The sequence below is a fragment of the Dasypus novemcinctus genome, chromosome 5 (assembly GCF_030445035.2).
Source record: "Dasypus novemcinctus isolate mDasNov1 chromosome 5, mDasNov1.1.hap2, whole genome shotgun sequence".
Classification (NCBI taxonomy): Eukaryota; Metazoa; Chordata; class Mammalia; order Cingulata; family Dasypodidae; genus Dasypus; species Dasypus novemcinctus.
Window position 1 is genome coordinate 53,832,203 of NC_080677.1, and position 22,372 is coordinate 53,854,574.

Below are 22,372 nucleotides of genomic sequence, written 5' to 3' on the forward strand. Positions count from 1 at the left end.
GAGGCTCTCAGGAGGTAACTCTTAGGCACCCTGTAGCTCTAGGCCTTGTTCTTATTTCAGGCGCACAGGCTCACAAGCACAGTCATTAGTATCAAGCTTTGGTCTTTGCTGTTGCACTTGGGGGATTGTTGCTGCTTGTAGGGCTTTTAATAACGTGGTCCTGGTTTCAGCTCTAGCCTCCAGCTGCAGAGAACCTGGTTGTAACTCTTTCCCTGGTTTCCCTGGTTGACCTGTGTGATGAATTTTCTGCTGAGCACTTTTCCATAATTCCCCATTTATCATCCCCTTTTCAACCGATTCCTCAAAGATTAGCATGAAATTTGCCTTGAATTAAGCTACCATGTATCTGGAATGTCCCTTATTTCACCGGTGATAGGTTACTCCTGTCATCCCTCAGGGGTGAATTCAGATAGCAGTTGTTGAAGCACATGCCTCTGAAGTGTGGATCACTGAATATGGAATTTCAAGTGTTAACCAAGCACCTCTATGAGCGTAAATTAAGTGGCACTGGGAATCTGTGTTTCTTTTTTTTGTTGCATCATCTTGCTGTGTCAACTCTCTGTGTGTGCAGTGCCATTCCTGGGCAGGCTGCACTTTCTTTCGCCCTGGGCAGCTCTCCTTATGGGGTGCACTCCTTGTGCACGGGGCTCCCCTACGTGGGGGACTCCCCTGGGTGGCACGGCACTCCTTGCGTGCATCAGCACTGCATTTGGGCCAGCTCCACACGGGTCAAGAAGGTGCGGGGTTTGAACCGCGGACCTCCCATGTGGTAGACGGGCGCCCTAACCACTGGGCCAAGTCCGCTTCCCCACACATTCTTGATAGTGTCTAAACTGAAGCATACAAAGGCAAATTACAGATAATCTGAAAAATTATCTTATGAATGAAAAGGGCAAAGGCCATAGTAGCAGGCTAAATAAATAGCCCACAAGGATGTCTAGATAATATTATCTTATATGGCAAAAGAGACTTTGCAGGTGTGGTTAAGTTAAGAAACTTGAGATGGGGAGATATCCTGGATTTTCCAGCTGGGCCCTAAATATAATTACAAAAATCCCTATAAAAGAGAGACAGTAGGAGATTAGGTTACAGGGGAGGAAAAGGCAGCATGATGATGGAAACAGAGATTAGGGTGATGTGCTTTAAGAATGGAGGAAAGGTCACAAGCCATGGAGTACAGATGATCACTAGAAAGTGAAAAAGTGAGGAAATGGATTCTCCCCTCAGAGCCTCCAGGAGGCATGCAGCACTGCCAACATGTTGACATTAGCCCCATAAAACTCCTTTCGGACTTCTGGTCTCCAGAACGATAAAAGAATACATTTCTGTTGTTTTAAGACACTAAGCTGGTGGTAACTTGTTACAGAAGCCACCAGTATTAATGTCAGCAGTATCATGGTCCAGTCCGTGGACGTTCCCATGGGTGCTGGTTGGAAAACCCTTGATGCACACATCTAACAGTTTTCAGACTATTAACTGAGTCCCCATTGAGGACCATGGGGAGAGGTGGAGAGGTACAAATGGTCCAGGTTTTAAACGTTTTGAAGAAACAGACTCAACCTCAGCCAATGGATCTGCAAAAAGTAAACCATTTTCCTGCCTTTCATTGGATACAATGGGACTAGATCACCATTTGAATGGATATCAGATGTAATGAGGCCATGTTGTTGTCCACTGAGCCCACGAGGGCAGGATTCTGGCCAGCTTCCAGGAGAGTCAGGGCTATGCTTCAGTAATGGCTCACCTGATAACAATGGCTCATTGATTCTGTTCCGAACCAAATGGGCTGTGTTAGAGAATGTTAACGTATCAAAATGGAGCATCGAATTCGTTTCCTAGGGCTACCATGACAAAATAGCACAAATTGGGTGACTTCAAACAACAGAAATTTATTCTGTCACAGGACAGGAGGCCAGAAGTCTGAATCAAGGTGTCAGCAAGGTTGGCTTCTTCATAGGTGTTTAGAGGGAGAGGCCGTTCCATGCCTCTCTCTTAGCTTCTGGAGGTTGCCAGTATCCTTGGCATTTCTTGACTTGTGGCAATGAAGCTCCGATCTCTGCCTCTTTTGTCACATGGCATTCTCTCAATGTGTTTCTGTATCAAAATTTCCTTCTTATAAAGGTACCATTCATTGAATTAGGGCCCACCCTTATACTGTGTGACCTCATCTTAACTTGATTATACTGTAAAGGCCATATTTCCAAATAAGGTCACATTCACAAGTACCAGGGACTTCAACAGGTCTTTGGGGACACACAAGTCAACCCACAATGGAAAGTAAGTTTGAGGATTCATTTCCATAAAATAAAAAGTTTTTAAGAAATGGGAAGATATTGATTGTCAAGTGGGAGGTAGGAAAACTGTCTGGCTTCTACTCTATGCCAAGATAGTTTGAGAAATGGAAATCTCAGAGCCACTGTCTGGAGGAACTGTCAGCTTTGCCTTTGGGGATAGAGTAGCAATTCAAAGCATTACTGTGAAATAAGATACAATTGGAGATAATAGGGAATAATTGCTAGAGCCTTGGTTTTATCACGTATGTACTTGCTTCCAGGGTTATTATAGAAATTAAATAAACATATACATTTAGTTCTACTATTTCCTAGCTCAGTCCTTAGCACAATAAATGGCAGTTGTGAGTTATAACCAGACATAATGGGGGAAAGAAATAAATGCCCAAAAGACTTTTGGGTGTTGTAGAGGTTGCTGGATAAGCACCTTCTATCAACTTGTACAACTGTATGTGCTGTGAATGCCACCGGGAAAGTACCAATTTCCTTCTGAAGTTAATTATCCATGTCCATGAAGCACAATAAAATAATTCTTTTCAATAAAAGGCACTTCCTGGATTCCAGACCAAATATTAATACTAGATGACTATTCGGGCAGGTCAGGGCATCTTGGTAACTCTACCATTTAACCGCTAAGTCAACATCTTAATAAGACTACTGGCTTCCCATTTTCAAAATTTATACCTCCCCCCCAACCACAACCCCTACCCCACCCTCCCCACATTTCAGAAATAATAAAAGGGCAAACAAGAAGAGAGGTGGAGGAAAGAATGATACATTACTTATTCTAGGATAATTTAAGGGTCATTAAAAAGTGATGAGGATAGGTTTAGAGTTTAAAATACATTTGTATGATTTGGCATCCCAGCAAAGAAAACTCTATACAAGGTAGCCGATGTAGTTAAAGTGGTTGAGTGCCTGTTTCCCCTTGTATGAGGTCTTGGATTCAATCCCCATTATCTCCTAATAAAAACAAACAAGCAAACAAACAAAGAAACCAACTTTCATTGGGGAGCAAATGTGGCACAGGTTGAGCCCCTGCTTCCCATATACAAGATCATGGGTTCAATCCCTGGTACCTCTTAACAAACAAACAAACAAACAACAACAACAACAAAAATAACTCTACACAAAAGTAATATTTCCCAATGTAGTAGAGCTTCTACCCCTAGAGGGTTCTGGGTGATCTCTGACTGAAAGTTAACTAGAGGTTTCATTTGTTTTCAATACCTAACAAGGCCTCTGCATTTTCTCAGACAGAACTGAAAATTTTGATGGAAGAGAAACACAAGCTTCTGATTGAGTTGGAAATATTGGATACCTTTCATAATTATTTACTTTAGCCCCCTCCTTTTTCAGGAGGTACTGGGGATTGAACCCAGGACTTCATACATGGGAAATAGGCACTCAACCACTAAGCTACATCCGCTTCCCTAGCCCTTTTTATTTTAGCAAAAGATGGAGAGTAATAAGGAAGAAAGCAACTTAGCAGTAAAATGAAAAGGATGTGGTGATAAAAAGTAAAATTGCAAAGTGGTTTTATTGAACGGAACCTGATTTTGAGCCAAGGTCTTATTCAGGTACTATCATAGGGTATTTTCTCTTACCTTCTGCATTTCCGTCTCAGGTAATGAGTGCTGAAATCTCAGAACAACTCTTTTCTTTTTTCCCTTAGTAGTGGAGCTCTGAGTACCCTTTCATAAATGTGAAACGAGCATCTCTTCTAAGAAATAAGTATCTCTATGTTATAAATAATTATGTCTCTTATTACCTAGGAGATACAGAGGTAACTTGGGAGGCATTGACTTAAAAAGAGAAAATAGTAGTTGAGGACTCCTTATCTTGCTGTCCAGCCCCGTGTCCCACTTTCTCTACTAGCTTTTATATTAGCCTGATGTAGATGAAAGTCCCAAGTAAAAGGGTTGGACAATAGCACCCAGGTTAAAAATTGGCTGTGTTCAAGTGGGACAGTGCCACTGCTTGGTGGCTTGAACACAAGTTGTTGAGAATGTAAATCCTGGGGAAATATAAAGGTTTTTGGTAACAGTGTAATCCTTCTGAATTCAAAGAGAAGATGTTTCTAAGTAGGAGGAAATCCACACCTGAGCAAGCACTTTATTTTGGATCTCTTGGTGCTTTTATTTTTTTTCAGGAGCTACTGGGAGTTGAACCTGGGACCTTGTGTATAGGTAGCAGGTGCTCAACTACTGAGCTACTTTTGCTTCCCTCTTGGTGCTCTTTTAGCCCATGGGTTTCCAAACTTAGGGTAGATAAAGTACCTTATAATCACATTCTTCAGCTGCTGTAGTATTGATAGCTGACATTTTTGCAACCATTTGATTCATTTGTTCGTTTGCTTACACATTCATTTTATATATTATTTTAACTTTTAACTTTTTATTTTGCAATAATTTCAGATTTACAAAAAAGTTGGAAAAGTAATACAAAACTTTCCATTTACCCAGAATTTCCATTACCCAGATTCCCCAAATGTTAATACTACCACATTTGTTTTGCTTTTATCAGACTGTGTGTATTTGTGTGCATGTATATATTAATATATGTACAAAATATATATAGGTGTGTATACACACATTATTATTTTTCTGAAACACTTGAGAGTAAGTTGCAGATGTTTTGCCCCTTTGGCCCTAGATTTTTCAAATGTTTCTCCCACAGACATAGCATAGTACAAATGTAAAATTCAGAAAATCATCATTGATAAATACTATCTGATCATGGACTTTATTCAAATTTTTCTAAGTGTTTCATTAATTCTTTTTAGTTTTAAAAGATTTCCCCCCACATATTTGTAAAATGTAATTTACACACAGGAAAATTCACCCTTTTAAGTTATAGTTCTAGGAGTTCCAGCAAATGCATAGTCATGTAACCCCTGCCATAATCAAGATATTAAACAGGTTCTATCACCCATAAGAAATTCCCCCATACTACCTAAAATCAATCGCTTCTCACAACCCAGGCTCTGGGAACCACTGATATGACTTTTTGTCCCTAGAGTTTTGCTTTTTACAGAATGTCACATCAATGGAACCATAATAGTGTGTGGTCTTTTGAATCAAAGAAACTTGATGCATTTGAGATTCAGTCATTTTGCATGTATTGGTAGTTCCTTTCTTTCATTGTTGAGTACTAGTCCATTGTATGGCTTTTCCTCACGTTTTTTATCCATTTCCCAGTTGAGGGACATTTGGGTTGTTCTCAGTTTGGGGTGATTACAAATAAAGCCACCACAAACACTTATCTTCAGGTTTTTTATGAACATAAGGTTTCATATCTCTTGGGTAAATACTTAGGAGTGATATTGCTAAGTCATATGGTAAGAGTATATTTAACTTTAAAGAAACTGCCAGACTCTTTTTCAAAGAAACTGCTAAACATTTTGGCAAAATCCTTTTCATTTCAGTCAACACTGTATGAAATTTCTAGATGCTTTGCACCTCAACAACAGTTGGTATTGCCACTAAAAAAATTTTTTTTAGTCAATTTAATTGATACTCAGTGAGATCTCACTGAGGTTTTAGTTTGTATTTCCCTTATTTGCCATCTACAAATCTTATTTGATGAAGTGTTCATATTTTTTGCCCATTTTTTAATTGGGTTGTTTATTTTGTTTTAAATTGCATTTATAAATTCTGGATACAAGTCCTTTATCAATCAGGTGATTGACAAATATTTTCCCAGTCTATAGCTTGTCCTCTCATTCTCTTAACTTCATTGAAGTTCTTAATTTCAATGAAGTCCAATTTATTATTATTTTCTTTTTTGGATTGTGCTTTTGATGTCACACCTAAGAAATCTTGGCCCAACACAAGGTTAAAAATATTTTATGCTGTGTTCTTCTAGAAGTTTTATAGTTAGAGATTATATATTTAGTTTTATGATCCATTTTTAGTTAATTTTTCTATAAAGTATGAGGTATGGATCAAGGTTCATTGTTTTTTGCATGTGATGATCCAGTTGTTCCAACATCACTATAGTTTCTCCATCATATTGCCTGTGCACCTTTGTCAAAAATCAATTGACCATGTATGTATGGGTATATTTATAGGCACTCTATTCTGTTCCATCTATCTGTATTGCTTTCTCAGGTACTATACTATCTTAATGACTGCAACTTTATAGTTAGATTTGAAATCAGGTAGAGTAAATTCTCCAACTTCAGTCTTCTTTTTTGGAATTGGTTTGGTTCCTTTGGAGCATTTGCCTTTCCTTATAAATTTTAGAATTAGCTTGTTGATTTCTAAGAAAAATTATCTACTATGATTTTGACTGAAATTGCATTACTTTTATGGGTCAGTTAGGGGAAAATTGATGTCTTAAAAATCTTGAGACTTCCAATACCCAATTGTGGTCTATCTTTTATTTTATTTACGTCTTCTTTGATTTTATCATATAGATCTTGCACATACGTTGTAAGCTTTATACCTAAGTATTTAATTATTTTTACTTATATTGTAAATGGTACTTTAACAAATTGCAATTGCAATTGTTCCAGAATATTGTTGAATATGAGTAGAGAAAGCAGACATCTTTGTCTTGTTCCCAATTTTGTGGAAGACCATTCAATCTTCCAACATTAAGTATGATGTTGGTTAAAGTTCTTTTGTGTAGATGCCCTTTATCAGGTTGGGGAAGTTCCCATCTATTCCAAGTTTGTTGAGAATATTTCTCATGAAAACGTATTGGATTTTGTCAAAGACTTTTTTCTGCATCTCCCGAAGGGGTCATATGGCTTTTCTTTTTCAACTGTTGATTTTGCTAATTTTCAAATGTTAAACAATCTTGTGTATCTTATTTCTTTTCTTCTTCATCAGTCTGACTAGATATTTATCCATTTTAATGATTTTAAAAAAACAGATTTTGCTCTCATTGATTTTTTCCTATTATTTTTATGTTTGCACTTTGGCAATTGGTTTTGAAAATTTAGCTGAGTTCTTACCAGATTATATGACATCTACTATCTACTTCAGTTAAGCTCATGTCTTGTGTCTCCTTGGTGAAGTCTGTGTTTCCTTAGATTTCAAGCTAGGTGGTTGCTCTGTGTTTTACTTTCCTAGACTGCTTAAGCAAATACCATGAAATGGGTCAGGTTAGATAATGGAAATTTAATAGCTCATGGTTTTGAGGCTGGGAAAATGTCCAAATCAAGACATCATTAAGGTTATGTGTTCTCCCCAGAATTGTGGCATTGAGGCTGGCTGCTGGCAACCCTCAGTCCTTTGCTTGTCATCTGGCAAGGCACATGGCAGCATCTCCTGGTCTCTTCATTTTCTTCTGGGTTCCTTTTTAGCTTCTTGCTTCATGTGGCTTTCTCTCTCTTTCTCTGAATTTCATTCTCCTATAAAAGACTTCAGTTATAGGATTAAGACTTATCCTGATTGAGGTGGATTATACCTTAACTGATGAACCTCATCAAATGGTCCTACTTACAATAGGTTCACACAGGAATGGATTAACTTTAAAAACATTTTTGGGGGTACATACAGTTCCAAACCATCATACCCTGCAACACATTGCTAAGATGGACTTAAGAAAAGGGATTTTACAAATTAGTTAGCACTTTTCTTGTTCTTTTAAGAAAGAGAACAATATTCTTACTTGCTTTCTATACCCTAAGTAAAAAGCTAGAAGTCCATTTTACATTTTTTGATCATCTATGAATTTTTTTTCTTACTGTACCTTACTTGAAAAAAACATTTGTAAAGAAAAACTGTCATTTCCTAACATATCAGCAAGGCCAGACATCTATTAAAATATTCAAGTAGTACATTCTCCTTAGAAATTTCATTCCAGAGAACAAGCAATCATCTGAAAAAATTAAAATGACCACATTGTTAACAGGACAGATCTAAGAATTTAGCAGCTGGGTTTGAAATTTGGATTTAATTATACCTTCAGATAGACAAGTTCTTTCCTGCAGTTACTTCTGATGAGTACTGAAATCATTGTCTATCATTTTCCTGACACTTAGAAAAAATTCTGGCTGGATAGCATTCACCTCTGCCAAGTTAAATATGGACTTATTACAGGCTTTTAGCTAGATAGATGGCTCTGAAAGTTTTACAAAGCCTTCAAGTAATTTGAAGGAAAACAAGAGATTAAAATGTATATATGTGTATATATATATATATATATAAAATTTGCTTTTATTATATATATAGAGAGATATATATAATTTGCCTTTATTATAGGGAAATTAAGCTGTCTAGAGTGGCTATGGTACTAATAATTATGTATAAAATGTCTATATGGTGGGAGGTTATGTTTCAGAAAGGGCAATAAGGAGGGAGAAGAAGGAAGAGAAAGGGCTCAGTGCCTCCCTGCCAGGTGGTGGACCAGAGTGGCAGCTTTGGCAGGCAGGGAGGAGCGCTGAGGACCTGGAGAAGACATCCTCCCTATTGCCATGGCACAGCCCCAGGGCATCAGTCCCTCAAAACCAGCATTGAGAGGTAGCTACTGTGGATGAGGCTCCTGGCAGAGAGACTGGACTGAACTTGAGGGACCTTGGATTGTCTGAATTAAAATTGGGCAGATTAATCAACTAGTAGACAGTCTACTTCCTGGGTTTTGTAAAGGCAGAAACGTTTCTTCCCTTCGACATACATCTCCAGTCTCTGCACAGCTCTTCTGTGAAAATAAATATGGTTCCTTAGATGTATTTACTACTTTACATTCCTTTTGCTTATACAGACAGCACCCAAGAACTTCTCAAAGCATTTGTTCAGATCTTCTGTATTGGCCAGTTTTTATACAGTCTTGGGGTTTTAAAACTTTGAAAACAAGGACATGGTGTCTACAGACCACTTTTGAAAGATTAGCAGAAATGCAGCATATAACACTGTCTTTTGTGAAGAGGTTTCTTTTGCATGACAGGGGCTCTGACGTTGAGAGTTTGAACAAACTCATGAAAACCGAAAACATACCTGAAGGTCACCAAGATGCATTTAAAACTTGTTTTACAGGGGGTTTTCTGAAAGCTCAAGCCCTAACAGAAAAAAAGCAAAGATTCCCTAAGACAAACTTGACTGTTTCTCCTTGTTCTGCTGCTTGGCATTTATGAACTCAAAAAACCCACATTTTTGTCTGTCTACTTCCAGACAAGTGGGGTTTGATTCTGCAGTAGATGCTGTCCAGATGAAAAATGTCACATTTGACCATATTAAAGGAGTGAACAAACTAAACAACAATTACAGGATGCTGCAATCAGCTCACAATAGGTTGGCTCGAAGGGAAGGCGATGCAGAACTTAATGAAATAAAAGAATAGAGAGAGAGACACAAGAGAGAAGATAAAGATGGGACCAGGGGACTCAGCTTCTGGAACTGAGAACTTCGACCCTAGTTTCCACCTTGTATTTATTGGAAACTACCAAGCGGCTGTTTGCTATTAGAACTGCAACATCATCTATAATAGGGAACAACTGCAACATCTACAATTGAACAGGTGTAACATTTACAATAAGGAACAGGTAAGCCAGTTTCCTACAACAGGAAGTTGTTGAATTCTTGAAAAGTCCACAAAAATTTACTGTGCTTGGAGGCAAGCTTCTAAAAGGAGTTCTTTTAATTGGACCACCAGGCATGGGAAATGACACTTCTTGCTGAGCTGTGGCTGGAGAAATTGATGTAGCTTTTTATTCTGTTTCTGGATCAGAATTTGATGAGACGTTTGTTGGTGTGGGAACCAGCTGCAACAGAAATCTTTTTAGGGAAGGAAAAGCAAATGCTTCTTGTGTTGTATTTATTGTCAAATTACATTCTGTTGGTGGGAAACCTTATAAATCAACTTCTTGCTGAAATAATGGTTTTAAGCCCAATGAAGGAGTTATCACAGGAGCTACAAACTTCCAAGAGGCATTAGAATCTAATGCCTAATCTAATGTTTAGGTGATACCTTAATATGTCCTTGTTGTTTTGATATGCAGGTTACAGTTCTAAGTCCAGACATGAAAGGTTGAGCAGAAATTTTGAAATAGTGTCTCAATAAAATAAAGTATGAACAGTCTGTTGAGCCAGAAATCATAGCTTGGGGTACAGTTGACTTTTCTAGAGCAAGTTGGAGAATCCTGTGAACCAACCTGTGTTAAAGCAACTGTTGATGGAAAAGAAATGTTACTTTGAAAGAACTAGAGTTTTCAAAAGATGAAATTAAATTTTAGTGGGGCTTGAACATAAAAGCATGGAAATTGATTAATAAAACAAACAAAAACAAAACCATCAGGAAGCGGCTGTGGCTCAATCAGTTGGGCTCCTATCTACCATATGGGTGGCCCTGGGTTTGCATCCTGGTACCTCCTTGTGCGGACTGCTGCCCGGCCTGCAGATGCCGTGGTGTACTGCCCAGCCCTCAAGCGCCATGGAGTTCCAACTCAGCAAGGTGACACAACAAAAAAGAGAGACAAGCAAGAACACAGAGGAGTGCGCAGCAAATGGACACAGAGAGCAGACAGCAAGCAAGTCACAAGGGGGGAGGAAAAATAGAATAAATAAATATAGACACAAAGAATGCACAGTGAATGGACACAGAGAGCAGACAGCATGCAAAAAGCCACAAAGTGGGGGGGGCGGTGGGGATTAAAAAAACAAAAAACCACAAAACTATCACAGCATATCATGAATCTGGTCATACTATCATTACATATTACACTAAAAAAGCAATGCCTATCACCTAAGCTACAATCATACCATGAGGGTCAGGACTTGGACATGTGTCCCTGTTGCCTGAAAATGACAGGTGGAATGAAACTACAGCCCAGCTACTTGCACAAATGGATGTTAGTATGGGAGGAAGAGCAGCAAAGGAGCTTATATTTGGAACTGACCATATTACAACAGGTGCTTCCAGTGATTATGATAATGCAACTAAAATTGCAAAGCAGAAAGTTACCAAATCTGGAATGCATGAAAAGCTTGGCATTATGACCGACAATGATGCAGGAAAACTGAGTCCCAAAAATCAATGTGCTGTTGAACAAGAAATAAGAATCCTTCTAAGGGACTCATATGAAAGAGCAGAACACATCTTTTTTTTTTTTTTCTTTTTAGGAGGTCCCGGGGCTTGAACGTGGGACCTTGTACATGTGCTGCAAAAGAGCATAAGAGTCTAGCAGAAGGTTTATTGACCTATAAGACTTTGGATACCAAAGAGAATCAAATTGTTCTTGAGGAGAAGAAATTGGAAGTGAGATGTTAACTCCCTTCATATAAATGTTTAGCTGGTTTTATTGCAAGAATATAAGTAGCACTGCAGTAATCTTCATACACAAAGCTCCTCCCACCCTTGATTTGGTAAAATTCAACGTTGTGAAACACTTTGTCAGATTTGGTCACATTTATCTAATTTTGGTTATTATTATTGACATCTAGTGCAAATTAGCAACACATAGCAAATATGTTAAAGAAAATAAAGAGTTATCAGGAAAATAAACTAACAGCTTGTTTGAGAAATATCAATCAGTTATTACATTGAAAATAATGATTTTTATGGTTGATTACTATTAGATATGAATAAAAATTGGACCTTTAAAAAATGTCTGTCTGGTGAAGTATGCAAAATATATTCTTGAATATGGAGCTGATTCTAACATGATATTTGGCTACTCTGCAGTTCTTCCTTGGGGGCATGGCAATGAATCCACACCAGCTTGTAACTGTTAGAAAATTCTGTCATTTCTTAATGACAGCTAGTTAGTCTTAAACACTTATTGGGCATCTTCTGTTTTAGCTGTGGTTGGAACTTAAAAGGTTAGAAAAGAAATAATTATTCCGAAAAATTGTCGGAAAGGTATCAAGTTCTTTCTGGACCCACTTTGCCTAAATACCTAATTCCCAATGATAATTCACCATTGCACCCAAGTCCCAGGTCCTTAATTTGGGGAACAGAGCACACCATGGATTTCCTGTTAGTGTTTTTCGGTGAGCCTTCAATTTCCCCTGTACCTGGACCCAAACCCTCCTAACTCCCCAGTTAGGTACCTGTGGTACCCGACTACCCAAAGTTACCTTTCAGTCATGCCTGACTGAATGAAAATGCCCTCATTCACCTCTACAAAAAATCTGAGAAAGCTACTTTATACCGAAGCATCACTTATTAAGACACTTTTCTTAAGAGGATATCTTTCTTATAATATTTGTTTTTTATTTCTTTGTAATTAGAGGAGAGAATCTCAGATGTGTATCTCCCCAGGGCCCTTCATATCACTCTGTGGGAAGGTCACCTAATCTGTATGCAGGGAGAGCCTTTATCCTTCACATTCCAAGATGAAGCTGTAGACTCACTCCTAATAGAACTCATCTTCACTAAGTGTAATGAGGTTGATCTTCATTTTCCACATACTCCCACCTATTCCTCTTTGTGGCACCTGTGTTAGGAGTGTCATCTTTGGAAACAGAACTGATTTTTCTCCTCTCCTTTCATTCTTGAATCCCTAGCTTGGAATCTGAGCTTGATTTACCATGGAGGACCCATATAACTGGTGTTTATCTTATTCTGTATAATTTTTGTATGTGTGAAATATTTCATACAACTAGTTTAAAAAGAAAGGACTCTGTTGGTTTTTTAAAACCTTGAAAAAATGAGCTAGGACACAGAGACATGCTGAAATAATCAAAATTAGTGTCCCCCAAGCATGCCTCTGTGGCCCCTTCCAGGAGTTAACTTGTAGAGCCCATCATACCTTCTGGAGTAGTGGCTCTCAAGCTTTAGCATCCTTATGGTAAAATGGATAATTTCCCCTACCAGCATCCTTGATTCTCACATAGTTCGTCTGAAGTTGGGCCTGGGATTTGGAATTTTTATCAAGCGTAACAGTGATTCTAGTGGGGGTGGTCAGGGTACCTTTGAGAAATGCTGCCCAAGGTAAGCAAATCAAACCCTAGAGTCCACGTCCTTCGAATCTTTGCCACAGTCTGGTTGTTACTAATGATCCAGACTTAAGTAGGGATGGAGTGTTGGAATACAGGCAGTATCAGCACCATGACTTTGTATTCTTGTTAGTAATTATTCCTATTTCATGCTTAACAATCACAAAAACCCTCAAAATGTGTAATTGTTGGGGGGCAAGAGATAATGTTAAATTATTATGGGCAAGGTTAAAAACAAGTAGTGAAATGAAAACATTTCAACTTTCTGAATGAAGCAAGGTTAACTTTAGATTTATAGATTCATATTGCTACAAATTACCAAGGATGGAACTAAGAGTCCATGGTGAATTATAAAAGCATCTCTTTTTCTGATTCCTTGGCATTAATTAGGGAGAGATAGTATTATAGACCCTTTTCCCCATTATTAAGAAAATGCATACTTTTAGCATAGCAGAAAATATAGAAAAATATTAAAACATAGTCAAATCACCATTAACATCACAATAGAAGTAACAGCTATTTATTTGTGATCGGGATGATACCATGTATAAGCCCCCCATGAGGGCAATATAGCCAGGAGCCAATCACCATCGGACAGCAACCCCTAACCCCCTAAGAGAATCAAATCGCCCAGGTGAGCTCCCCTGATTTGTCTCAAATAAGCCAATCAGTATAGACCCTGGAGTCCTGTACCTCCCCCCACCAAAAAACAAAACAAAACAGGACACCAAGGCAGAAATTGCCCACCTTATACTCTAAAGGCATATTTCTGTTCTTCTTGGTGTACCCATCCCTACCCCCAATAAATCCTGTGCTTGCCTAATTAATTTATGGCTTAAATTCTTTCTTTCTATGAAGTAAGAACCTAGACACGGTCTCTGTTCCTGACATCAGGGCCCTACCCCAGAGTCAGTCATTAAACATTGACTTGTAAACCATTGGGCCCATCTATTCCACCCCCCCAAATTTAGTTAATAAGCTAATGCAGAGTTGAAACCACAAGTATGTTTCTGACCCACAGCACATTCTGTGTTATCTTGGGAATTTAACATGAGTATCCCTGTCTCCTGTGTAGGGGGAGCAAGGACCTCAAGGCATTCCAGGTACCAAGGGCACAATGGGCCGTGGCCTCCCAGGCCAGAAGGTAAGAATTTCAGGGCCCTAGAGAGATGTGTAGGCTTTGGGTCTCAGTGTCTTTAACGTTTGAAGAGCTCTCATATAGTTGCCACTCTGTTCCTTACAACTCTCAAGGGGAAAAGATTCCATCTGAAAGTGAGTTCATTTGCCTTTTCTACCTACAGATACGCCTAACTGAAAAATCCCATTTTTGCCATTCTCAAACATCAGCTAATACAGAAATAAATACAACCCATCATGTAGGAAATACCAGATAACTGGTAGAATTATATAAGACTTGAACTTCCTGAAGGCAGTGAGCTGATTAGATGGTTTCCTGAGGTCTCTAGAGCTTTGAGATCTCTGGTGCATCATGAATTAGATAATGGTGGTTGGGGAAATTTACATGAACTGCCCCAAAGTTTTTTCTTTTTTTCTCATGAGTATATTATACCAATAAGAACCAGAGATACCAGTTGTGAATATACCACGTATTAGAATTTTTCTTGTTTGTCTTTACTATTCTCATTCTGAACTTATCTTTTGCTATGTCATAAAGGGAGAGCATGGAGAACGGGGCGATGTGGGAAAGAAAGGTGATAAAGGGGAACTTGGAGACCCTGGCTCACCAGGAAAACAGGTGAGAAGTGATTTTTGAAGACTTGCTGTAATTTTATATATTCCTGGTTCCAGCGGGTATTGACTGTTACTCTTCTTCCACTAAGTAGGGGTTACAAGGACCAAAGGGAGACGAGGGACTCACAGTGAGTATCAGGGTCATTGAGGGGTTTGTGTTAGGCAAAATTACTGCTTTAGATTTATGAATTCTTTTGATGCAGAATTCCAGTTGCTATTGAAATAGTAGCAACCCACAAGCCCAGTGTTGACTTGGACGCATGAGGTAATAGAATATGAATGTTAGGGGAGAAATGAAACCTGGCAGCCTGTGTTCAGCCTGGAGGAAGTGTGTGGCTACTCCCCTCTGACCACTGGTAGCGTTGGTAACATTGATATTATTGGTAACAAAGAGATGAGCTGTCTACAAGAAGTCAAATGACCAAGTTATTATTATTTTTTTACCAATATTTTTTATTTTACATGGTTCTTGGCATTTCAGAATGGGGGCTCTTTTTTTTTAACTGAACTAGTTCCTTTAGGAAGTGCTCTGAGGAGAACAATCCCAAAACTAGGTCTACTTTCATGTATTTGTTCACTCTTTCAACAAATATTTGTTAAGCACCTATAAAGTCTTTCCTATTCTTCCCACACCTGGGAAAACAAAAGGCAGTTTCTTTCTGTTCCTACGGGGTGGGAAAGTTCCTGGATTTCTATAACCAGGTCTAATTCTTCCCTTTTGATTCAAAAGCATTATATCGCCTGGGGCTGGAGAGAGAAAGGAGACCTTGTCTTTCTCCCCTTTTGATATTTTAGAGTGTCTGGGGATGCTGACCCAGTGGACTGTGCCCAGCAAATCCAGGTGTGAGGGATGGGGGAGTTCAGGTGGTGAGGGCCGGAGCAGAGCACCGGGTGTGTGACAAACAGAACTGCACACATTTGTTATGGCCCATCTGCCTTCTTTCTCTTTGTTGTTCCCCAACACATCAGACCCTTACAGAGGCCTCCAATACACGAAGCAGCTACATATGTAGCAATTCCTCCCCCCAAAGTAGGGAAGAGTGTACCTAAAATGATCAGAGGCAAGTTTCCCAGAGGTTTATACCAGCCCTTCACTCCCGACATGGGGAGCAGGACTGGTTTCTTTCCTTCCTTCCTTTGTTCATTTATTCATTCACTTCACCATTTATTGAGTCAGGCTCTGAGTCAGGCACTGAGGACGTAGTAATCAATAAGAGAATAGGTCCCTACTCTCAAGCAGCTCACAGTCTAGTTGGAGGAAAGACAAGTAAATGATGCTCGCCTATGCGTGATAAAGTCCATGATATGGATATGAGAAATGAGGTTGGGTAAATCTTGGGGTCAAGGTAGACTTTTACTTCCTGAGCTGAAAGTCGAAACCAAGAGGCAGAAATCTTTGGAAATGGGGTCATGATCCACTGTCCTTAGCATTCTGTATTCTAGAAAAAAGGACTAACAGGAAGGGAAGTATGATGAGAAAGAGAATACACATTAAAAGAGCATCTAGTATGTGCACTGTGTTAGTCTCTTTCACATCTGTACCATCGTTAGCCAGTACTGCATGGCTAAATGTGGGTCCATGATTTGAGGCCCCACTCTGGACCTCTAAGCCTTTTTCAGCTGTGTGCACTTACCCTGGGATGGGGAGTCCTTGGGCCTTGGATCATGCCCAGCCTGAACACATGGCCCCTCTTCTATACCACATTCTGGATACCTGAGTCTCCTAATTCCCTGCTAAATGGCCCTAAGTTTGAAGAGGTGACAGCACTGGCTCATATGGATGGGTTCACCCAACTGGTAGCCAAAGAGCAGCTATTTTCAGAGCTGAACAGAGCTTGGAAGTGAGGACTGGGTTCTCGGCATGAATGCTGGCCCAGGCCCCACGTGGCGTAGGACTGGTTGGGATGAGATGCAAAAAGAAGGAGGAGGCTGCAGCCACGGCCCTCTTTTTCCCAAGACTCTACATTTAATCCTCATGATAGCTACATGAGGTAGGTAGTATTATGACCATTTCAAAATGAGAACATGTTAAGTCAGGGAGAAAGGATGAACTAGTTACCTGACTAGCAACTAGTAGAGCCCTTAGAGTTGAAGTTGTTTTCTCTGATGCCAGTCCCTGGTTACTCCTGTGTGAAAGCTGTACTGTTCCAAACAGCTATTAATTGCAGATTCTTTCCAGACTGACAAACTCCTCTTTTAAGAGTTAAATGTTTTAATAATTGACACCAAATTATTTCAATAAAGCCTTCTTTCTCCACCTGTTCCTGAAATGGTGGCATTTCCCAGTCTCTGTCCTCCATCTTCTCTTCCCTGCCTTGATACTCTCAGGAAGGGACAGCCATTTAAGGTAGTTTGAAAAAGCTAATTTAATATCACAATAAAATTTCATAAGAAATGAAGAGATATTGTTTTTCTATTATAAACATAGAAAAGAATATGTTTATCAGACTGGGAGAGGGAGAGGAATGGTTTTTAAAAGGCTAAGAAACTCCAGGCAATCTCATTTGTGATCCCGACATCAACAGCCCATTTTGCCGGCATTTCTTAAACCTGCTTGCAGCTTGGACTCTTCCCCTGAGCACGAGTCCCTATTACATAAGGCTGCCTATGAGACAGCTCCAACAGGCTGTGCTGTAGATGCCTCAGACACAGTAAGGCCCAGCTGAGCTCATGATCTCCGCTGGCTCCCAACCTGCCTCTGTTCCACTTCTTCCCATCCCACAGTGTGGCATCACCACCATTTACCACATGCTAGGATCCTTCTTTCCCTCGTTCTTTCTTCCAGTTACTCACCAACCCCCTCATTCTCCCTCTGAAATGTCCCTCCAGGCCAGTCCTTCCCTTCCATCACTACCATTACTGCCTTCTGGTCTCATTATTCATAGCTGATGAATACTTAGCAAACTCAAATCCCCCATTTGCTGCTGCGATCATCTATTTTAAATGCTCATGTGATCAGATCTCTTCTCTCCTTGGGGATCATATATCTTCCCACTGCTGTGAATAAAGTCCACACTCTTCATCGTGATACAAAGACCTGCCGTAAGCTGTCTGTCTTCCAAATTTCCTGTTGTTCTTCCTGCTGTGTACTCTGAGTCATCATTCCACTCAAATATTGCAGTGCAATGTTCTCCCACCTGGAATACTCCCCGCACCCTGCAGCACACCTGGCACTGGGGACACATGCAGCCACTTCTAAGTATATGACAGCAGGCAGGGCACCAGCAGATTTATTTCCAATATCCAGCTAATCTCAGCCTTTCTGATGGAGCCGATGGGCAGCAGGGAAGGGATGGTTCGGGAACATGGGGACATTTCATGGAAGAGCCAAAGTGAGGGTATTAGGAAACTGGGGAGGGGATTCAAAAAATCAGGGATTAGTACAGAAAGAGAGGAGGGACAATGGCATAGAATGAATTCTCGTTCTGGTTCTTGTCTTGGTCCCTCATCAGATGTGGTTTAAATCATCTCTCTGAAGGCACACACTAAACCACATCATTGTAGGTGGTGCTGAGTGGTGCCAGACCCTGAGCTAAGAGTTCTGTGTGTTGCTGTGGTGTGGATTAAAACCCTAAAATATAGATAGTGTCAGTTTCCTAATGCTGAAGGCCACACAGCTGGTAAATCCTAGAGCCACAAAAGTTTAAGCTATTAAGTTTCATAACTCAAAATAATTTCAGATATGCTATGTTATATCCAACATAAAATTCTGGGCTATTTTATTTTCTGCAGTGGAGGGATTAAATCAAATGATCCAATGCTGATTGTAATAAGACATATCCTTTATGATTATAAGAAAAAATATTAACATCTTACAGTTAATATTAATATATTTATTTCCTTCCCCCCCAGAGAGAAGACATTATTAAAATTATTATTGAAATATGTGGTAAGATTTGACTATCAAGGGAAAACCATCACTTTAAAGTACTGACCCCACTGTGCTAACACTGGGTTAATCAAGATATGTGTATATTTTATAGCCAGTGGGAATGTTGGAAGCTCATTTGAAAAGTCAGTGGGAGACTGAATGGAAGCAGTGAGAGGGACTGTAGGAATACTGATGAAAGAAATGAAAATCATCTTCCCTAGCTGATTAGAGAGGATAAAGGCACAAGCCTCCAGTCTGTGAGCATCCAGGCCCTTTGTAAGCACAGTGCTTACTTGTATTCAGTGACATTTACCTGAGTTCTGTGCTTTGGAAGAAAAGCACAGTGAAGGAAATAGGATTCAAAGGACCCAACTGATATTTGAGCCTCGCTAGTTAGCAATTATAATTTCCACATTTTTCCTAAAGTCTTTGAGTTTTGAGTATTATTTCAAGAGCTATACTCTACTCCCACAGGCAGGAAGATGCAGCCAGGAGTTCAGCTTGCCTCACAACTATATCCAAAAGGCTTCCATGGCTAAACACCTTAGGTTTAAAATAGAGTTACCAGAAAGAGGAAGGAAAGAAAGGAGATTAGCCAAAAGGCAAAAGATTAATGGAATAATGAAGTGAAGAGAAACTTTATTGTTTAAACTGGACAGTTGTAGGGGTATCATTTCCTTTCATATGGAGAATTCCAGAAAAGGCTTGTCTCCCAAAAGTCTCTGGGCCTTAGGGAGCAGATATGGCCCAGGAGTTGAGCACCCGCCTCCCACATGGGAGGTCCTGGGTTCAATTCCTTGTGTTTTCTGGAAAAACAAAACAAAACAAAACAAAACAACAAGCAAAACAAATGAAAAAGCCAATTCAGGGAAGCCGATGTGGCTCAGTGGTTGAATGCCAGCTTCCCAATACAAGGTCCTGAGTTCAGTTCCTGGTCCCTGGTTGACTCTGGGCCTTAGGAACCAGCATAGGATTCAAACTCTATGGTAAAAGGCCAATTTAGACATGGCTTCTGAGTTCTAGAAGCCCTGTAATAAGAACATGGTGGTTTCCTGACGAGTTCCTGTAGTATGGTTATTGAGCAACATGAGGATATGAATAAACAAATGGAACTCTGATAAGTATTATTGCCAGATGACTCTGGCAACTTCTTTGAATGGTAAACTCTATAGAGAAGTTGTTTGTTGATCAGTGTTCTCTGGAATTACTCCCCTCAAAAGTTTTCCTAGGATGGATGGACCCAGGCCTCCTTAATAGTAAGAGAACTGCTATAGTTGCCATTGTGGTGACTGGCCATCCCTAGAGTAGCTAAGGGAAGCACCTCTTGCCCACAGTTGGGAGCCCCAGTCCTTCCCCACATTAAAAGATTTCCATCCCTTTACTCCACCCATTGGCCATGCAACGAGCAACTCTCCATTTTCATATAAGGATATAGTAAAGACAGAAATATCAGCTTTCAGATTCAGATTAAATATAAATGGCAGCATGATAAAGAGCAAATACAGGATAGTGGTTACTTCTTGAGGAAAGGGAGGGAATGTAATTGGGAAGGCATAAACATTTTTTAATCTGAGAAATGGGCATATGGGTGTTTATTATTTTATCCATTAGAGTGTTTTCCATATTTCTGCACTATATTTGAAAAAGAGTCCAATATAGAAATCAGAAGGGAAACGGTTGTCAGCTGTTCATAAAGGGAGGTAATAATCCAGGTCTCAGTTTCACCCTTGTCCCTCTCTCCCCATCCCTCACTGATCTGATGCCCCTCCCTTATGCTTTGACTTTCATGCCTGCAATGTTTCTGTCTCAACATTCGCCCTTTAGGATGCGGGCGCAAATGCAAAGAGATTCCCGTGGAGCTTGTGTTTGTGATTGACAGCTCAGAAAGCGTGGGGCTAGAGAACTTCCAGATCATCAAAGATTTTGTGAAAGCTCTCACTGACAGGATTGCTGGGGACCTTTCCACAGCCCGCATAGGTGTGATCAACTACAGCCATAAGGTGGAGGTGGTGTCTGATTTGAAGCTCTTCTCTGGCAAGGACAACTTGAAGTTGGCTGTGGACAGCATGCAGTATCTGGGGGAAGGCACCTACACAGGCCTCGCCCTCCAAAAAGCCAACCTCATGTTCCAGGATGCAAGGTCAGGAGTAAAGAAGGTGGCCTTGGTCATCACTGATGGACAGACAAATGACCAAGATAAACAGTTCCTGGCAGAAGAGGTGAAGAAATCCAGTGACATTAGTGTTGAAACATTTGTGATTGGGGTGGTGAAGAAAAATGATCCCAATATTGCTGTTTTCCGCAAAGAAATAAATCTAATTGCTACTGACCCAGATAGTGAGCATGTCTATGAATTAGATAACTTCTTTGCTCTGCAAGGTAAGGCTGTCTGCCTCAGAGGGTCAGAATTGATCTTGTTTTTCCAAAGCCCACATCACTGGATTATCCTGGCCAAAAGTGGAAATCGGAGGCTAGTGAGGCTTGTGCCCAAATATACATTAAATTGTAACACATAAACTCCAGAGGCATGAAAAATTTAGTATCATCCAGTTTGGAGTTAATCCAGTTTGTCATCCCTTGTCTCTATTCATTCATAATAATTGTTGAGTTGACTTTGGAGTTGTTCCACTGGAGTATTTAAGGTCAAGGATGTTGATGAAGAGAAAAAATAGGACTTGGGGATATAACTAAGACTGGGTAATGTTCAGAAAGTTACCTTGCTTGTATAAGGGATGGATCCAGCTGGCAGCCAGGCAGAAAATTACCATAGAATCAATATGAATGAAGAACATTTTAAATTTTAAAAAAAAGGATGGTAATTAAAACAATGAAAAATGCCAAGTAGCTGGGATTATTTAAACAATATATTCTATTCTCTGCTTTTATGAAAACAGATAATGATGAGCAAAAAGACTGATATCAGGAATTTATCTTAGAGATCAAACTTTTGGCCATTCATCCTACAATGCTATGCTAATCTTATGGACTTCCCTATGTTACATTTCCTCTCTCACATGATCTGGTATTTTCTAATCAGGCACCCTATGGCCCTGACGTATCTATGGGTTAATTTTGGTCATTATCACTTTATAGTGAATCAGGTTCCAATTATTTGGAAACTGTTAACTCATTCAGGCAGGGCCCACACTGGGCAAGCTTGGGAAGCAGGTAAAAGTTATGCTTAATTTAGTTCTAGCCTTCAGTCTGGCTCTAACCTTTGTCCTCCGCCGACCTGCGAATGGGTCTGATGTGGCCTGCCATGGGCCTCCATGCCTCCTGCTGCTTCCTACCCCCTCTGGGTACTAGCACAGCCGGCCATAGGATAGCATCCCATGCTCAGAATCTTTCCATGTTCTATTTCCCCCTTTCTCTAGAGTTTTCTAACCTCGAGTCCCATTTCCACAAAACCCTGCTGTGAAACTGGTGGGTTTGTCTGATATATTCAATCTTACTGGCTGTTAATGGGTCAGAATGCCTGAAAATATTATACTGTTCAGAAACAAGTTATAGTTTAATAAATGATGATCATTGTCATGTCATCCAAAAAAGTCAGTAATTGGTTACAGCCAGTG

The 22,372-nt window shown here is 39.8% G+C and overlaps 1 protein-coding gene and 1 pseudogene across 4 annotated transcripts in view; both read left to right on the forward strand.

The window, feature by feature from the left end:
* Positions 1 to 11,507, forward strand: part of LOC139438959 (ATP-dependent zinc metalloprotease YME1L1-like) — a 32,248-nt pseudogene extending 20,741 nt beyond the window's left edge.
* COL28A1 (collagen type XXVIII alpha 1 chain) overlaps positions 1 to 22,372 on the forward strand; it is a 233,162-nt gene that overhangs the window by 197,658 nt on the left and 13,132 nt on the right. For all 4 annotated transcript variants that reach the window (XM_071215161.1, XM_071215162.1, XM_071215160.1 and 1 more), the window contains 5 exons: positions 14,253 to 14,321; positions 14,853 to 14,933; positions 15,022 to 15,057; positions 18,782 to 18,818; positions 20,625 to 21,179. In XM_071215161.1, the coding sequence (XP_071071262.1) occupies positions 14,253 to 14,321; positions 14,853 to 14,933; positions 15,022 to 15,057; positions 18,782 to 18,818; positions 20,625 to 21,179 (778 nt within the window). The remainder of the gene's footprint in view (positions 1 to 14,252; positions 14,322 to 14,852; positions 14,934 to 15,021; positions 15,058 to 18,781; positions 18,819 to 20,624; positions 21,180 to 22,372) is intronic.